Source organism: Equus caballus, chromosome 16 (assembly GCF_041296265.1).
Source record: "Equus caballus isolate H_3958 breed thoroughbred chromosome 16, TB-T2T, whole genome shotgun sequence".
NCBI classification, from domain to species: Eukaryota; Metazoa; Chordata; class Mammalia; order Perissodactyla; family Equidae; genus Equus; species Equus caballus.
Genome location: NC_091699.1, coordinates 62482914 through 62500631, shown reverse-complemented (window position 1 = coordinate 62500631; position 17718 = coordinate 62482914). Strand labels below are relative to the sequence as shown.

At 40.5% G+C, this 17718-nt stretch overlaps 1 protein-coding gene and 1 long non-coding RNA gene across 3 annotated transcripts in view; one reads left to right on the top strand and one right to left on the bottom strand.

The window, feature by feature from the left end:
* Nucleotides 1–12030, bottom strand: part of SUSD5 (sushi domain containing 5) — a 59336-nt gene extending 47306 nt beyond the window's left edge. The window contains exon 1 of one of the 2 annotated variants that reach the window (XM_005600855.4): nt 11312–12030. In XM_005600855.4, coding sequence (XP_005600912.2) covers nt 11312–11402 — 91 coding nt within the window. In that variant the 5' untranslated portion in view covers nt 11403–12030. The remainder of the gene's footprint in view (nt 1–11311) is intronic. The other variant, XM_023620787.2, reaches the window with a different exon arrangement.
* LOC138918063 (uncharacterized) lies at nt 11139–12817 on the top strand. Its single transcript, XR_011426991.1, has 3 exons — nt 11139–11403; nt 11912–12089; nt 12284–12817. It is a non-coding gene; the product is annotated as an uncharacterized lncRNA (long non-coding RNA).
* Nucleotides 12818–17718: the final 4901 nt, after the last annotated feature.

Genomic DNA, 17718 nt, shown 5'->3' with positions numbered 1-17718 from the left:
AAAGCAGTACACGAGCATGTAGCGGCCTCAGGAAATGTGTGACAAGTGGTGGAATGGGAACATGAATTCAGGCACAGGGGGAAACTGAGGCTGAAAGCAAAAGAGAGCTTTAGGCAAGAAAACCAGGGTGCAGGAGGGAGTGGTGTGGTCCCCAGGAGCCTCCTGGAGGGATGAAGCAAAGCCTTGGGTGGCCCTGGGAAGTTCACATAAAGGCAGAGGAGGAAAAACCCAGTTAGAATGAGACATTTTACTTCCAGCTGTCAGCAAAATTGTCATAATATAGTGATTTTACTAGAATAAGACACTTAACTGTCATCTACTGCAAAATTATTGTAATAAATATAATAACCCTCCAGCTTTGGAACCAAAAGTTATAATAAAAATAAAAAATTTCAAAATAGACATATCTGTAGGTGACTGGTGTTCCCTTAGACTGGATCCCAATGTTCAGTACGCAACCTGAACAACTGTACTTGCTGTCCCTGCCTGGAGAAGTATGGATGCACCCCAAGACACTTCTGTATTAATAGCATTTGCCCTTGTGGAAAAAAATGTTATGAAATTAAACTAGGTTTTGATGCCCAAGCCCTAGAGCAAGGAGGATGAAAGTGACAGCCCAGGGCTCACTCGAGGCAGGGAATCTGATAGACCTCTCCTCACCGCTCCACCACCATCACACACACACACAAATACATGAAGCTGGGACTCTGAAGGGTTAAACTCTCCGGATAAGAGTGAACATGGATAAACAGCCTCCTCCCCTCACCCTCAAGGGGCTCTGGGAAGAGCTGCCTTGGTGCTAGAAACCCAAGTGCTAATCCCCACCGGGAACTGTAGTCCAAGAAAATTGACGTCTGAGATACTTGAAGCCATGGATTTAGCTTAAAGTGGCCTAAGACCAACATTTATCTAGACACGTGGTAACAGCAAATGTAAATCCTCTCTGGAGAATTCACCTTATGCTTCAGGGAATCCCATACAAATAGTTTTTCAAAGTCAATGCGCACCACAATAAAATACAGCCCGTGTACAAGGAAATGAGGCACCGTGAGAAGCAACAGATACAACACAGAGCAGAAAATGACCTAAACATAAGTCTGACACTGGTATTAACAGGCACACATTACAAAACAATGATGATTGCTGTATTTAAAGGAATAAAAGACAAGTTTGAAAATATCTGCAAAGGATAGAGCACTATAAAAAATGATTTAGCTGATTTGAAAAAGAACCAGATAGGACTTTTAGAAATTAAAAATACAATGATAAATTAAAAATTCAATGGATGTTCTTGGCTGTATATCAGACACGATTAAACAAAGAACTTATCCTTGAAAAAGAAATCAGAAGAAATCATCCAAAATGAAGCAGAGAAAAAAAGATGGAAAATATTAAGATAATAAAGAGCCATGGAGGAAAGAATAAGGCTTAACGTATGCTTTAATTAGAATTCCTGATGGATGGGAGAGAAAATAATGAGGTGGAAGTGATATCTGAAGAAAGAATGCCTGAGAATTTTATAGAACTGATAAATTTTCCAATATAGATTGAATATGTCCAACAACAAATGCTGAGGTGGGAAAAAAATCTCTAAGGAGCCATATACTAGTGATGCTGCTGAACAGTAAAGACAAAGAGAGCATTGTCAAAGCAGACAGAGAAAAGGGACAGAACACTTTGAAAGCAGCAGCAGTCAGACTGACAGCCAACTTCTCAAACAGCGGCAATGGAGGCAAGAATACAGTTATGAGCAGAAAATGACTGCAAATTTAGAATTCTATACTCACTGAAAACACGTTGCAAGAACAAAGGTGAAACAAACATTTTTTCAGACAAGCCAAAACCAAGACAGTTTGCCAACAGCAGATCTCAATTATAGGAAATACTAAAAGAAGTATTTCAGGCAGAAAGAAAATTATCTGAGAGGTAAGATGGAATGGAAAAGGGGAAAAAAATCAATACATGATTAAATATAAATGAACACTGATTATATAAAATGGCACCCAACAACAGCAGAATACACGTTTCTCTCAAGTGTACATGGAACATTCTCTAGGATAGACCATATGCTAGGCCATAAAATAAGCCTCAACAAATTTTAAAGGATTAAAATTGTACAAAGTATGTTCTCTAATTATAATGCAGTGGAACTAAAAATTAATAACAGAAATAAGTTTGGAAATTCATACATATGTGGAGTTGAAACAACACACTCCTAAATAACTGATAAGTCAAAGGAGAAATCATAAGTGAAACTAGAAAATACTTTGAGACGAATGAAAACAAACATACAAAACTTATGGGATCCAATTAATTCACTGCTTAGAGAGAAATTTATAGCTGTAAATGCCTATGTTAAAATAAGAAAAAACTCTCAAATAAAAAACTTACCCTTCTACCTTAAAATACTGGAAAAGAGCAAATCAAACACAAAGCAAGCAGAAAGAAGGAAATAATAAAGATCGGAGTAGAAACTAATGAAACAGAAAAGGAAAAACAATAAAGAAAATCAATAAAACCAAAAATTGGTTATTTGAAGAGCAAGAAAATTGAATTTAGTTAAAATTACCAAAGAAAAAAAAGAGAGGGGGCCGGCCCGGTGGCACAGCAGTTAAGTTCGCACGTTTCGCTTCTCGGCGGCCCAGGGTTTGCTAGTTCGGATCCCGGGTGCGGACATGGCACCACTTGGCAAGCCATGCTGTGGCAGGCGTCCCACATATAAAGTAGAGGAAGATGGGCACGATGTTAGCTCAGGCCCAGGCTTCCTCAGCAAAAAAGAGGAGGACTGGCAGTAGTTAGCTCTGGGCTAATCTTCCTCAAAAAAAAAAAAAAAAGAGAGAAGGCTAGAATTACTAAAATCAGGAATGACACAGTAGACATTACTCCAAACTTACAGAAATGAAAAAGATGATAAAGCACTACTATAAACAACTATATGCCAACAAATTAGATAACTTAGATGACATGGAAAAATTCCTAGAGAGACATAAACTACTGAAATTGACTCAAGGAGAAATAGAAAATCTGAACAGATCTTTAACAAGCAAAGAGATTCAATTAGTAATTTAAAAACTACCCACAAAGAGAAGCACAGACTCAGATGGCTTCCTGGTGAATTCCACCAAACATCTAAAGAATTAATACCAATTCTCTACAAACTCATCCAAAAAACAGAACAGGAGGGAACAACACCTCCCAGCTCATTCTCTGAGGCCATCGTTGCCCTAATACCAGAACCAGACAAAAGACATCACAAGAGAACTACAGGCTGATATCACTTTGTGTCATTATCTGAGTACAGACACAAAAATCCTCCACAAATACTAGCAAAAGAAATCCAGCAGCATAAAAAAAGAATTGTACACCACAACCAAGTGGAACTTATCCTAGGAATATAAGATTGGTTTAAGATCCAAAAATCAATTAATGCAATACACCATATCAACAGAATAAAAGACAAAAACTACATGATCATCTCAACAGATGCAGAAAAAGCACTTGACAAATTCAACACACTTTCATGATAAAAACATTTAACCAACCAGGAAGGAAGAGGGACTTCTTCAACCTGACGATGATCATCTACAAAAATCCCATAGCTAACACCATACTTAATGGTGAAATACTGCATGCTTTCCCCTAAGATCCCCATCAATGAGGACATCTGCTCTTGACACTTCCATTTAACACTATACTGGCAGTACGAGCCAGGGCAATCAGGCAATAAAATGAAATAAAAGGCATCCAGATTGCAAAGAAAAAGTAAAACTATATCTGCAAATGATATGATTTTGCATGTAGAAGATCCTAAGGAGTCCATGAAAAACTATTAAAATTAGCTCAGCAAGGTTGCAATATATAAGATCAATACACAAAAATCATATGCATTTCTCTACAGTAGCAATGGACAAACTAAACATGAAAAGTAAAATTCCATTGTAATAGCACCAAAAGAATAAAATACTTAAATTTAACAAAAGAAATGTAAAATGTATACTCTGAAAACTATACAAAATTATTGAAAGAAATTAAAGAAGACCCAAATAAATAGAAAGTCATTCCATATTTATGGACAGAAGACTTAATATTGTTGAGATGGCAATACTCCCCAAATAGATCTACAGATTCAACACAATTTCCATCAAAATCCCAGTGGCTTTTGTTGATCTTAAAATTTGTATGGAAATTCCAGGGCCTCAGAATGGCCAAAACAAGTTGCAGGTCTCATGCTTCCCTATTTCAAAACTTACTACAAAGCTACAGTAATCAAGACAATGTGGTACTGGCATAAGAACATACATACAGACAAATGGAACTGATAGTCCAGAAATAATCCTTCACATTTACAGTCAATTGATTTTTGACAAGGGTGTCAAGACCATTCAATGGGAGAAAGAAGAGTCTTTTCAATAAACATTGCTGAAACAACTGGACAGCCACGTGTACAAGAATGAAGTCGGACTCCTGCCTCACATTATATACAAAAATAAACTCAAAGTGAATCAAAGACGTAAACGTAAGAGCTACAACTATAACCCTTAGAAGAAAACATGGGAGGAAATCTTTTTGACCTTGGATCATGCAATAGTTTCTTAGATATAACACCAAAAGTACAAGCAACCAAAGAGAAAACATAAACTGGACTTCATCAAAACTTAAAACTTTTTGCTTCAAAGGACAAAATTAATAAAGTGAAAAGACAACCCACAGAATGGGAGAAAATTTTTCAAATATATAGCTGATAAGAAATTCATAAATAGAATAAAGAAAGAACTCCTACAACTCAACAAGAACCAAAAAATCCAAATGATCTGATTAAAAAATGGGCAAAGGACTTGAATAGACATTTCGCCAAAGAAGATACACAAATGGCCAATAGGACATAAAAAGATGCTCAATACCACTAATCATTAGGGAAATACAAATCAAAATCACAATGAAACACCATTTCATACCCATTAGGATGACTCTTATTTTTAAAAAAACAGAGAATAACAAGTGTTGGCAAAGAGGTGGAGAAACTGGAACTCTTGTACATTGCGGATACAACTGTAAAATAGGGTAGCTGATGTGGAAAACATATGGTGATTCCTCAAAAAATTAAACACAGGACTACCGTGTGATCCAGCAATTCACTTCTGGGTATATACCTAAAGACGTAAAAGCAGAGACTGAAATGGTATTTGTACATGTTCACAGCAGCATTATTCACAACAGCCATAAGAGGAAGCAACCGAAGCATCCACTGACAGACGAATAAACAAACAAACTGTGGTATACACATATAATGGAATATTAATTAGCCTTAAAAAGAAAGGAAATTTTGACACATGCTACAACATGGATAAACTTGAAGACTATGTTAAGTGAAATAAGTCAGTCACAAAAGGACAAATAATGTATGATTTCACTTATATAAAGGTTCCTAGAATAGTCAAATTCATAGAGACAGAAAATAGAATGGTGGTTTCCAGGGGCTGGGGGGCAGAGGGAATAGAGAGTTATTGTTTAACAGGTACAGAATTTCATTTGTGAAGATGAATAAGTTCTGGAAACAGACAGTGGTGATGTTTTCACAACAATGTCAAAGTACTTAATGCCACAGGACTGTACACTTAAAGATGGTGAAAATGGTTAAAAAAATGGGCAAAGAATCTGAATAGACATTTCTTCAAGAAGATACACAAAGGGCCAATATGCACTTGAAAAGATGCTCAACATCATTAGCCATCACAGAAATGCACATCGAAATCACGAGATACTACTTCATACCCACTAGGATAGCTATAATCAAAAAGACACGTAATAAGTGATAGAAAGGATGTGAAGAAAATGGAACCCTCAGACACTGCTGGAGGAAATGTAAAATGGTGCAGCTGCTTTGGAAAACTACCTGGCAGTTTCTCAAAAGGTTAAACATAGAGTTACCATATGATACAGCAATCACACTCCTAGGTGAATACCCAACATACTTGAAAACACACGTTTATATGACAACTTGTATATAAATATTTATAGCAGCATTATTTATAATAGCCAAAAAGTAGAATCAACCGAATGACCATCAACTGATAAATGGATCAAGAAATTATGATATATCCACACAATGAAATATTATTCAGCAACAAAACGAAATGAAGTACTGACACATGCAACAGATGATTGAACCTTGAAAACATTATGCTAAGTGAAAGAAGCCAGTCAGAAAAGCCCACACATTATAGGATTCCATTTACACGAAATGTCCAGAATAGGCAAATTCATAAAGACAGAAAGTAGTGGTAGCTTGGGGCTTGAGGGGAGAAATGGGAGTGAATGCTAATGGGTACAGAGTTTATTTTGGGGTAATGAAAGTGTTCCAAAATTGTGTGTGGTGATTCATAAGTCTATGAGGATACTAAAACCACTGAATCACACAGTTTAAATGGGTGAATTGTATGCCATATGAATTATATTTCAATAAAACTGTTATTAAAAAAAGACATTGCTAGAGAAGAGCAGGATCTCTTATAACGAGATTTATTTCATCAGTAATACATAAGAATTTCAAACACTAATACCAACTCTAGGCTACAAAAAAGCAATATTAATAAAACTACAAGGAGAAATAGAAAAACCCACGATGCTTGCGAAAATCTTAACCACTATCTCCTTCAGTAACTGAGAAAACAGAAAAAGAAAAGGAAAAGATATAGAAGATTTAAAAGCAACAAAATCAACACACTGACCTAAGGACCAACACACAGTCCTGCAAACTACAGGATACACATTCATTCTAGGCACACACAGGACACCTGTAAAACTGATCAAATACTGAGCTACAAGACGAATCTAAAACAATTTCAAAAAACCCAAATCATACAAAGCACGTTTTTAAAACCACAACACAAACAAACTAAAATCACTTGTTTTATTTATCACTTATATAGTGTTTACTATAGGCCAGGTCTTATTCAACTTGCTTCACAAATATCCACTAAATTCATCTTTATAACAGGTCTATGATGCACGTGTTATTATTATCTCCATTCTATAGTTAAGGTTTACTATGAATGATTTGCCCAAGATCACACAGCTGGAATACAAAACCAGGCAGTTTGGCTCTGAGTCAGTGATCCTGACCCCTGTGTTTATACTGCCTCTCAATAGCAAAGGAATAATTAGAAAAATCCTCTAGTGCATGGAAATTACCAAATATATTTCGGGCTCAAAGAAGAAACCACAACTGAAATAAAACTTTTTTACTTAAGTGACAGAAACTTGTGGAGAAACTCAAGTAGCATTTAAGGGAAATTTATAACCTCAAATGTTCATATTACAAAAGAAGCATGGTTGAATATCAAGGATCTAAGTTTCTATCTCAAAAACAGAGAAAAAAGAACATAAAATTAAAGCCTCTAGAGAAGTAGAAAGAAGGAAATAATAAAGACAGAAGAGAAACCAATCAAATGGAAAGCAGAGGCATAACAAAGAAAATAAAGCCAAAAGCTGCTTTTTTCTAAAGAATGATAATATTGATAAACACCTGGCAAGATTGATCAAGAAAAAAAGAAAATACCAATTACCAATATCAACGAAAGAGGATATCACCACAGATCTCATGGACACTGAAAAAATAATGAGATTATTATGTTACATATGTAAATACACTTGACAATTTAGATGAAATGGACAAATTTCTTTAAAAAACAAACAGCAAAACTGACAAAATGAATAAGAAAATCTGACTATTCCTTTACTACTAAAGAAATTAAATTCATCATTTAAAATTTCCCAATAAGAAAAAGTCCAAACACATATGACCTTGCTACCAAACATTTAAAAAAACCCTCACCTCACAGAAACCCTTTCAGAGAACAGAAGATGGAACAATTTCCAGTTCATTTTAGGAATATCATAACCCTCATGCCAAAATCTGACAAGACTATCGCAAGAAATGAAAATTATAGGCCAATATATTTCATGAACATAGACTCAGTAATCCTAAATCTGTTTCCCTCACTCCAGTCTCAGTTCTAGGTCATCTCTTCTCACGATAAAACCTTTCCCCAGGATTCCATCCACACACGTGGTTTCAAAGACCATCCTTACACAGATGACTCACATTTTTCTCTTTAGTCCAGACTCTTTCCTTCCATCCCATCCACCTCTCCACTCTCATCCTCTGTCACCTGGACAAGGGAAATAGCATCCTATATGGTCTCTCTATATCCAGTCTTGCCCTGGTCCCATCCATTCTCCCTACATCACAATCAGGGTATTGTTTTCAAAATGCAGATCTGATCAGTCACTCTACTACTGGAAACCATTCAATGGCTTCTTTTCCTTTTTTGGATTTAAACTAAATTTAGGGGGGGCCGGCCCCGTGGCCGAGTGGTTAAGTTCACGCGCTCCGCTGCGGCAGCCCAGGGTTTTGCCGGTTTGGATCCTGGGCACGAACATTGCACCACTCATCTGGCCACGTTGAGGCGGCGTCCCACATGCCACAACTAAGATATACAACTATGTAGCGGGGGGATGTGGGGGAGATAAGGCAGGAAAAAAAAAAAAAGATTGGCAACAGTGGTTAGCTCAGGTGCTAATCTTTAGAAGAAAAAAACAACTAAATTTGGCCTATGAGGCCCTACATCATCACACTCTTACCAATTTCCCTAGCAGCATTTTGAGCTACTTCCATCTTGTACTCTTGGCCCCAGCCATTCTGTCTCTTATCACATGTTCCATTTTCCCTGCCACCCACAGTTTCTTTGCATACGCTATTCTCTACCCAGATACTCTTCTTTCCCTCTCTTTGCCTAGTTAATTCTTACTCATCTTTCAGAGACTCCTATACCAAGTCAAAATCTCCTATTATATACTCTCATTGTACCTTCTATCCTTTAATCTGATCACTTAGCAAAATTGCAATTTCACATTTCATTCATTCAATTATTTGCTTAGTGACTTTCTCTTCCATTAGACTTTAAAGTTCCCTGATAGCAAGGACCTCTTTCTCCTCACCATTCTATCCTCAACAGCAAGGACAGTACCTAGCATACAGTAGATACTCAATAAATTATCTGTTGATTTAATGAATCTTTTCCTGTTACCCATACAAACTTTAATCAAACTACTGTAATCCAACACACTTAATTTGCATTCAGTTAATGTGAAGATTTTCAATTTCAAAAGTATTTTAAAAGTACAGTAGCACGTCTCCCTTATGGATGAGATGCATATCTAATTAGTCGAATGTAAACTAAATGTTTTTCATTGGAATTTTTCTCATTGACTTGTTTTTTAAAAATAGTTCCAATTCTCTCTCTTCAAATGTCTGTAACGCATCACAGTTTAGCCAAACATTTCTCTACCCCTTCCATCACTGTAGCACACAAATAACTAAATGTGGAAAGTGGTGGTAGTTAAGCATATATTTAGTAAAGAAAAGAATCCTTTCATAATATAGGTTATAATTCTTCAATGGCTCTATTATAAAAGTTGGAGCGCAGCAAACAGAGTTTCTTGAAAACAAGTGTACCTATAATTCTCCATTGAGGAAGTGGAGAGAAGAAAAGAAAGGAGGGAGACACAGAGACATTTCTGGCAAGCGGTAACAAGAAAATATGCTCTGGTGCTGTCGTTACCTTCTCCTTTTCCAATGATATTTCTGCCTTCAATTTTCTATGACTGACATCAAGCCAGATAGGCACAGAATATTGATCCATATCCATCTGGCATTCCACTTAAGCAGGTATAATGGGGTGAAACTCTAAAGCCTCATGGATTGCAGAGATATTTCTTTAAAAGGAATTAAAATTGGTACAATAGTTTACATTGTTCAAAAGTTAATACTAGCTCCAATTTATTCTACTTGCATTCTTTAAAATCAGCTTAATTTTCATGACTTGATGTCAGGCAAAAAAAAACAAAAACAAAAACAAAAACAAATCCTACAGTAAAGAATTAACAGTGGATTGACTGCTCACAGGTATGGGACTTATTTTTGGGTGATGGAAATGTCCAGGAATTAGATAGTGGTGATGACTGCACAACATAATGAATATACTAAAAACCACCAAACTGCACATTTTAAAAAGGTAAATTTTACATGAATTATATCTCAATTAAAAAATTAACAGTGGTCAGTAAGGAGCCTTGAAAGTTAAAAATGTTTTCTCCTCTAACACTCTCTCTGAGGATACAAAGAAATAAGACATTCATTCTTAATTAGGAGCAAAGAGTTCTTCAAGGTGGTACATAGGATAAAGAGCACCAAAAACTCCAAGATGACATCTGGAGGTTTTTTCCTTGTTTTCCCCTTTCCCTAACCACCATGCTTCTTTTGTCCAGCCTTTTCGTTTCACCCAATTTTGTTTGCTAAATAGCAGTGACATTTTAAAATATACAAAGCATCCTGAATCAGGCAACGGTCCTTCTGCTTCATCGATCTAATTTGTCCCAAACTTGTAGTTACTAGGAACCCCTCATGGATGTAAGAACTGCTGGCTTCTTTTCTTTCAGATCCTCCTGCACCAAGTCAACTGAGTTTTGTTCCAAAATCAAAACTCAGCTGATTTACCTTTATAAATTGAATTGATATAAGGCTCCAAACAGGCTAATTTCAGGGAATTATTGAAAGCTGAATTCAGGTTCAAAAAACGAACAAAAAAAAGAGGCAAGGATCGATTCTCAGATTATTCTCAGCAATAATCTGGTCCCTATCTATTTCTCTAGCCTCATGTCGTGGGACAGCCTCACCTTGCATTCTCAGCTCCAGCTACACTGTCTATCATTTATCCCATTTTCCCTGCCGCTCACAGGACCTTTGCACGTGCTATTTCCCTCTACCCAAGACACTCTCCTCTCCCCTTTGTCTAGTTGATTCCCACTTATCTTTCAGGTCTTCCTGGATCAAGCCAAAATGCTGAGGGAGTGTTCTAATCAACGGCCTTACCGACAGGAGTACATTTAATAGACGTGGAAAATTATATCTCCGCAGAGGAGGTTCTAGGCCACCCTAGACGTGATTTCATTTCAAAGAACTTTCATGGAGATCTCGGGAAGGCTAGCGGCAGGGCTGCAGGACCGACGCTCGGGCTTTCTCCAGCGCGCGCCCGGCGTGAAGGGGCCCAACGGGGCGTTCCGGCGCGCGGAGACTCGCTGGGCCGGGAGAGGGACGCAGGGTCGCAGGACGGCCGCTCCCCTGGTTCCCTGCCAGCACTGCCGTTTTGCGGGCTCGTCCGCGGGGGCACCCCAGCGGGCTCCGCTTTCCGGACCCGGACCCCACGCGCCCCCCGGTCCCCGGCCTCCCGAGCGCTCCGCGGACACTCACCATCCGCCCGCACAGAGAGGCGCGGCAGAGCGAGCAGGAGCAGCGTCGCCGCCCAGAGCCGGGCGCGGAGGCCAGGTCCCTCGGCTGCCATGGTGCGGGCGCCCGCAGGCCGGCGGGCTCGAGGCGACTCTGGCTGCGATCCGGGCGGCCCGGGCCACTGCCCAGCGTGCGCCGTTCGGCTCTGCGCGCTGCGCTCGGCTCGCGCGCCGCAGGCTTCGCGCCCGGCGCGTCGGGAGGGAGGAGCGCGGAGGGCCTCGGGGAGCTGGGGACGCCGGAGCCGCGGCGCTGGGGCCCCGAACTCCCCGGGGTCTGGTCCTTGGCGCCGGGGAGGCGGCTGCAGCCCGGCTCCGCCTTGGTGCTGGACACCTGGAGGCCTCGGTGCCAAAAGAGGCTGCGCCGGACCGCGAGCCCCCGGGGCGCCGCCCGGGCGGAGGGCGAGGGCGCAGGGAGGCGGGGAGAACGCAGCGCCGGCTGCAGGGAACCCCCGACTGGCTGGGGACCCTCGGCGCGAGGGTGAGGCAGTCTAAAAGGGCGAGCCCCTCTGGGAGGACCGTTCGAAAACGGATGCCTAACTCTGCCCTCTGCCTCTTGACTTTCCAGCTGGCGTCCTCCTGTAGAGGAGGAACATTTTTATGAAAAAGAAGAAGACTCTAACTCACCAACCTCACTCTAAGGAATGAAACGCACGGAATAGCGAGACGCCTCTTCTCTAAGAGCTTAGATTGACAGTCACTCCAAAAGGGGCATCTGCGCATCGCTTCCTTCACGACTTTTCCAGGTACACCGTAACCTTTCTCCAAGAACACCATGAGCGCTGGTGGGGATGTCACCATTACTACACCTCCCAAAGCAGGGCTCCTTGACCTGGAGAGGGCCTGCGATTCGGATTTTTTTCGGAATCTACTTTCTAAATAAGTGTCCCTATGAATCCTGCTGCAGGCGTCCCTGCCCTGAATTGATTTCTTCTTCCAGATTACCCGTCTCCCAGCATCAACAGTGAAGGAACGAAAATTTGCATTCTTCGTAGGTGGAGTAATAAAGATCGGCATTGTTATAAGTGGGGCACTGGTGGCACTGCACAGTTTACAGACCCCTTCCGTCTTCATGTACTGGTCAACAAATATCTATCGAGTGCCCTCGGCGTGCCTGCGCCCGTGCTGGACCCCGAATGAGGCTACAGTCTGTCCTAAAAATGCTCACGCTTAAATGAGACAGATGCTTGAGGAAGATTGAACAAGTGATTGGTGCTAACAGGGACAGATGATTGACCCAATGACAATGAACTGGGATGCAGACATTGAAAGACTATTTACTTTCTTTTCCAGGTGAAAACTGGGATTTGAACCCACATCTGCTATATTACAGGTGTCACTTTTCAGATCACGTAGTTTTTGACGTTCACGGAGAAGATGTCTCCTCTCCATGTTCCACCCCAAATGTCAACTACAAGGCTATTATTAGTGGTTAATTACTTTGTGAAATAAAACTTGGTTTTAAAAATACAAATACCTTAGGGTGTTAAATGCAGTGAGGCCTGACAATCATTCACATGTAAGTGTAAATTAACTTACTTAGCTACTTCTTTTCTAACAGCTAACTGGTAACCTGGAGCGAGACTTGGCATGTTTGGGCTGGAGGGGACCTTTTAAAGCCTGATGATTGCTGAGAATGGAAGGGAGGAGCCAGAAGGCACCTGCAGGAGCACCGGACCGGTTCCTTCAGGAGCTGTGCCTGCTAATGTTTTCAGAATAGTCAACTGGATATTACTACCTAATCCTAATGACATTTTAAAGTTTGTCTTTATGCAGGTCTGTCTTGGGCTGTCCTAATTTAGAGAGATGACATGCTCTAAAGGTTTAATTGGTACAACTGCTTGAGAAAACGGTTTGGCTGTTTCATATAAAGTTAAACATATACCTCCCCTATGGAACAGAAAGTCCACTCCTAAGTGTATATCCAAAAGAAATGAAAACTTAGGTCCACAAACAGATTTGCACACAAATGCCATAGCAGCTTTATTCAGAAAAATTAAAAACCGCAAGCAACCCAAATGACATCAACAGATGAATAGAAAAACTGTGTAATAGTCACACAAAAGAATACTATTCAACAGTAAAAGGAATGAAAAACTGATACACTCAATAATGTGAATGAATCTCAAAAATATTGTGCTGAATGAGAAAAGCCTTACTCAAAAGACTTACACTTACTGTGTGCTTCCATTTTTATACAAAGTTTCAAGAAGGGGAAAAACTATTCTGTGGTGAAAACAATCCATACACTGGTTGCTTCTAGGGGGGTGGGAACACAAAGGAACTTCTGAAGTGACGCGAGTGTTCTGTATCTTGATGAGCATGGTGGTCACAGGAGTGCATGCATTTGTCAAACCTCACCAAACTATACACTTAAAATCTGTGCCTTCTGTTGAATGTTATTTATACCTTAATAACAAATATTTCAAAAATAATATTCAGCCATTGACCTAAGGAATAAATAGGTTTAATAGAAAAGAGTCTAATAAAAGGACCACATGTAGAGATGTGGGCAGAGTTGAGGGAACCAATAAAGGATGGTAAAGCTCTCGGGACTATCAACAGTAGGAAGCCGTTACCACCTTGAGGCCTGAAGGTGTGAGGGGAGGGTGGGGCGTTACCAAAACCCAGCAAGGGCTGTGGCCATGAAAGAGGATGCCTGAAAGGAGTGGTAGCCATAGGTAGAAGATAAAATCGCTGCCACGGGCCTGGTAGGGAGGGAGTGGGGAAGAAATACCCCAGCCTCTCTCTCCTTCTAACCTTCAGATTCCTCCTGATGCCCCCTATGGGCTGGAGGGCAAAGGAGCGCAGGTGCCACGGTCCTTAGATGTTGTCCTCCCAGGATGCAGAGTTGGGCAAAGAAGGGTAGAGAGTGGATCTGGCGAGGCAATTGGAAGACAGCCAGCAATCCATCTATTCTTTTCTTTCATATGGATGAAAATAATTAAAAACAAGACAGGGGAAACACAAAGTCCTATCTATTTCTGTATGATCTAGAAGTACATCAATTCAAATATGTCAATCAAATTCTCACTTGGAGCTAACCTGTAATATTAACCACCATCAGTGGTTATTTTCACATAAGTCCTCTTTCACTTAAAGAGAAAAGGGGAGAAGTAAACTATTATCATAAAATATAGATGCTACAGTTCCCACTTCCGTAACTGGTCATGAGGCCTTATTTGATAATCATTGCAATGTTACCCTTCCACTCTCTGAACATCTTTCACCGCAGGAGTTTTTGTTTGTTTGTTTTTTTAACTGGTGGGAAGGACCCAGACTTTCATTCCTACTAAGGACCTATCTTTATTGGTTTGCCACGTTTCCTACTGACTTTTGGATGTGGGAATCCCCAGGGATCTAGACATAGTCATCCAAGCCCCCATTATGTAGCAGCAACCCAATTTTCTCCTGGTAATCAGGATCAATCACCAGCCAGAAGAGTGGCCTTATTTTCTGTCTGTTGGAGAGCAATCTTAGCTTCCAATTTACTGGCACATACCTGTGTGTTTACTGGTGGAAGTATTTCTGCCTCGCCCGCCCAAACCTCCCAATTCACCAACCTAAAGATTGTGGCTATGGTGTGTGAAACTTTGGTAGGTGGATTATTACATGTAATAGAAAGGCACTCACTCCCACTTCCACTCCTTGGTTCTTAGTGTATTCTGTCTGTAGAGAAATGACCACGGATATTGGCTGCTGTTTTTAAGGCATATACTGTATCCTGGATGACTGCCCAAACCTCTCAGAGTGTTGTCCCCAGCTAGTACCCTGTGACCTCACCTTTCTATCAAGACACCTGCTTCTGGGTAATGGGGTATATAGTAAAACTCATGGGCATGAGTCCATTGCCCTACTGCCTTTGCCATGAAATGATTTTCTTGGTTATAGATGATGTAACAGGTGATTCCAGGGCAATAGATGAGGCATTCCTTGAGTCCATGATAGTCGTGCTAACAGAAGCAAGACAGGCAAGGAAGGCAAAATCATGTCTAGTATAAGGATCTGTTCTAATGAGTACACATAACTGTGGCCTTTATGAACAAAGGGATCCAATGTAAACAATCTTTTCCCACATAGCCAACAGGAGGGGCCGGCTAGGGAATGATGCCACATGGGGACTCACGGTGGCTTCTGCTGTTGGCACATTGGACACTCAGCAGTGGTGGTAATCAGATCAAATCTAAAAAGAAGAGAGGTTCGTGTTATTGCACTCCTGCAAGGCCTCCATCCCTGTCACCATGGCCCCTACATACACAGTTCCATCGCATAAGCACAGATGTGGCTGGAGAAGGAGGCAACTGACAGCTAGAAAATGGGTCCAATTCTCCCAGGTGTCCACCTGATTGTTAGGAGCATCTTCTCCACTGTAATGCCTGTAGAGGGGGATAGGCTGCATATGTATTCACAGGCTGCTCATTTCAAGAGTTCCATACTGACACCCTTGTTATCAGTCCTCCAACCTTGAATTTTTCAATTCTCTGACCAACTCTTTTAGGCATTAGCCATAAATCAATGCAGATCCATGAATAAACCATTTTTCCTTTCATGTAAACCAACGTTCCACCCATTGGGAGGATTTTCTTTTGTTGCTTCTTTTTCATTGTGGTAAAATATACATAACATAAAATTTATTACTTTAACCATTTTATATGTATAGTTCTATGACATTAAGTACATTCACATTTTTGTGCAGCCATCACCACTATCCATCTCTAGAACTTTTTCATCATCCCTAACTGAAACTTCGTGCTCATGGAACAATAAATCCCATTCCCCGCATCCCCCAGCCCCTGGTAACCACTGTGCTACTTCCTGGCTCTATGAATTTGACTCTTCTGGGTACCTAATATAAGTGGAATCATACAATGTTTGTCATTTTGTGTCACTACTGTTTTTAGTGCTATACCAGAGTGGGGATGGCTGATGCTATGCCATCAACACTCAAGTGTAAAGCCAGCCCAAGGGTTTTCCTCTTCTGTTAAGTGAAACTCCCCATGAGTCCATAGGCGTGGGTTGGGGTTGAGGCAGCAAAGCAGTAGGAGCAAGTGCCGTGAGACTCTGAGTCACCTGCCCGTCAATTGACTTGTTCCTTCCAGACCCACCCTTGTATATACCACTTCCACTTAACAGTGCAATTCTCCGTGTGATTCAAAATGCCCCATTCATGAGTCCAGCTAAGGTCTCATACTCACGTGGTGTCTGTGGTCAAGTCAATCTCCACCAAGGCCTAATAGCAAGCTAGGAACTGCTTATCAAATGGAGAATGGTTGATTTTACCCTAAAATCTAGAGGTCTGCATTGCCATTCTACTATTTTGTTTTCCCAAGCTTCATAAGGTATCCCTATCTGCCACACACACAAAGCATTGTGTCTTTTGTGACACGATGCCAAAGTGGCAAGGCAGTTTGCACTGCTGCCTGGATGTTGTGGAGTTCCCTCTTGCTATGGACTATTTTCAAAACTGTGAGCCTTATGGGTCTCCACATAGTAAATGGTCCCCAAACCACCGTATCTTGTTATTCCTCATGGTAGTACAGAGGTATCAGTTTGTCTCTAGATACAGCCCTGAGATGAGACAGTGAAAGTGTGCTGCTATCCTTGCTAGACAAAGGCAAAATACTTCTGTTGATGAAATTAAAAATAAACCATTGCTGGGTTAATAATGACATAACAAGTGCCAAAATCTGTATTGATTTATCCTAGGAATGACAATATACCTGGAAGAGCAGGTGCAATTGCCCTCAACACCTGATTAATTTGAAGATAAGCCACTAACAGTGTCCAAATTCTTCTGGCTTTCACTCCAGCAAACAGGAAAGAAACATTGAATGACCAAACATCCTGGTTTATACCTCTTGTTTGTGCCTCTTGTCCCAGCATCCTGTCCAATTTTATATTTGATCCAGATTTTTCATTTTCAAAAGAAAAATTATTAACAGTAAAAGTAACATAAACCAGAATGGTAGTTGTCAATTTTGCACTTCTAGCTTCTGCATATTGTCACCTGGTAATGTGTGAGATGCGTGTGCAGTTCTCACTTGAAAACATGGTTAAACATGAAAGATAACCAGAGACCCATCTCATTTTCCCTGACCTTTTTCTGATGCCATGTAACCAACTTCTCCCTTTCAAGGATAGTATGCAGAATGATTAACAATATGAATCAAGTGTGCTCAAAGGCAAGAAGCTAGGGACAGCTCACTCTTTATGGTCTCTGGTCATGATGGGAAAAGTATTCAAAGTCTCTGCCAACCAATAAACTTATTAGGCAGCTTTTCAGTGGTCTGTAAAATGTACGAGGCCACCAGTCAGCAGGTCAGTGGGAAAAGAGGAACATTATAGGTTCAATTTATGTGAAATATGTGCAGAAAA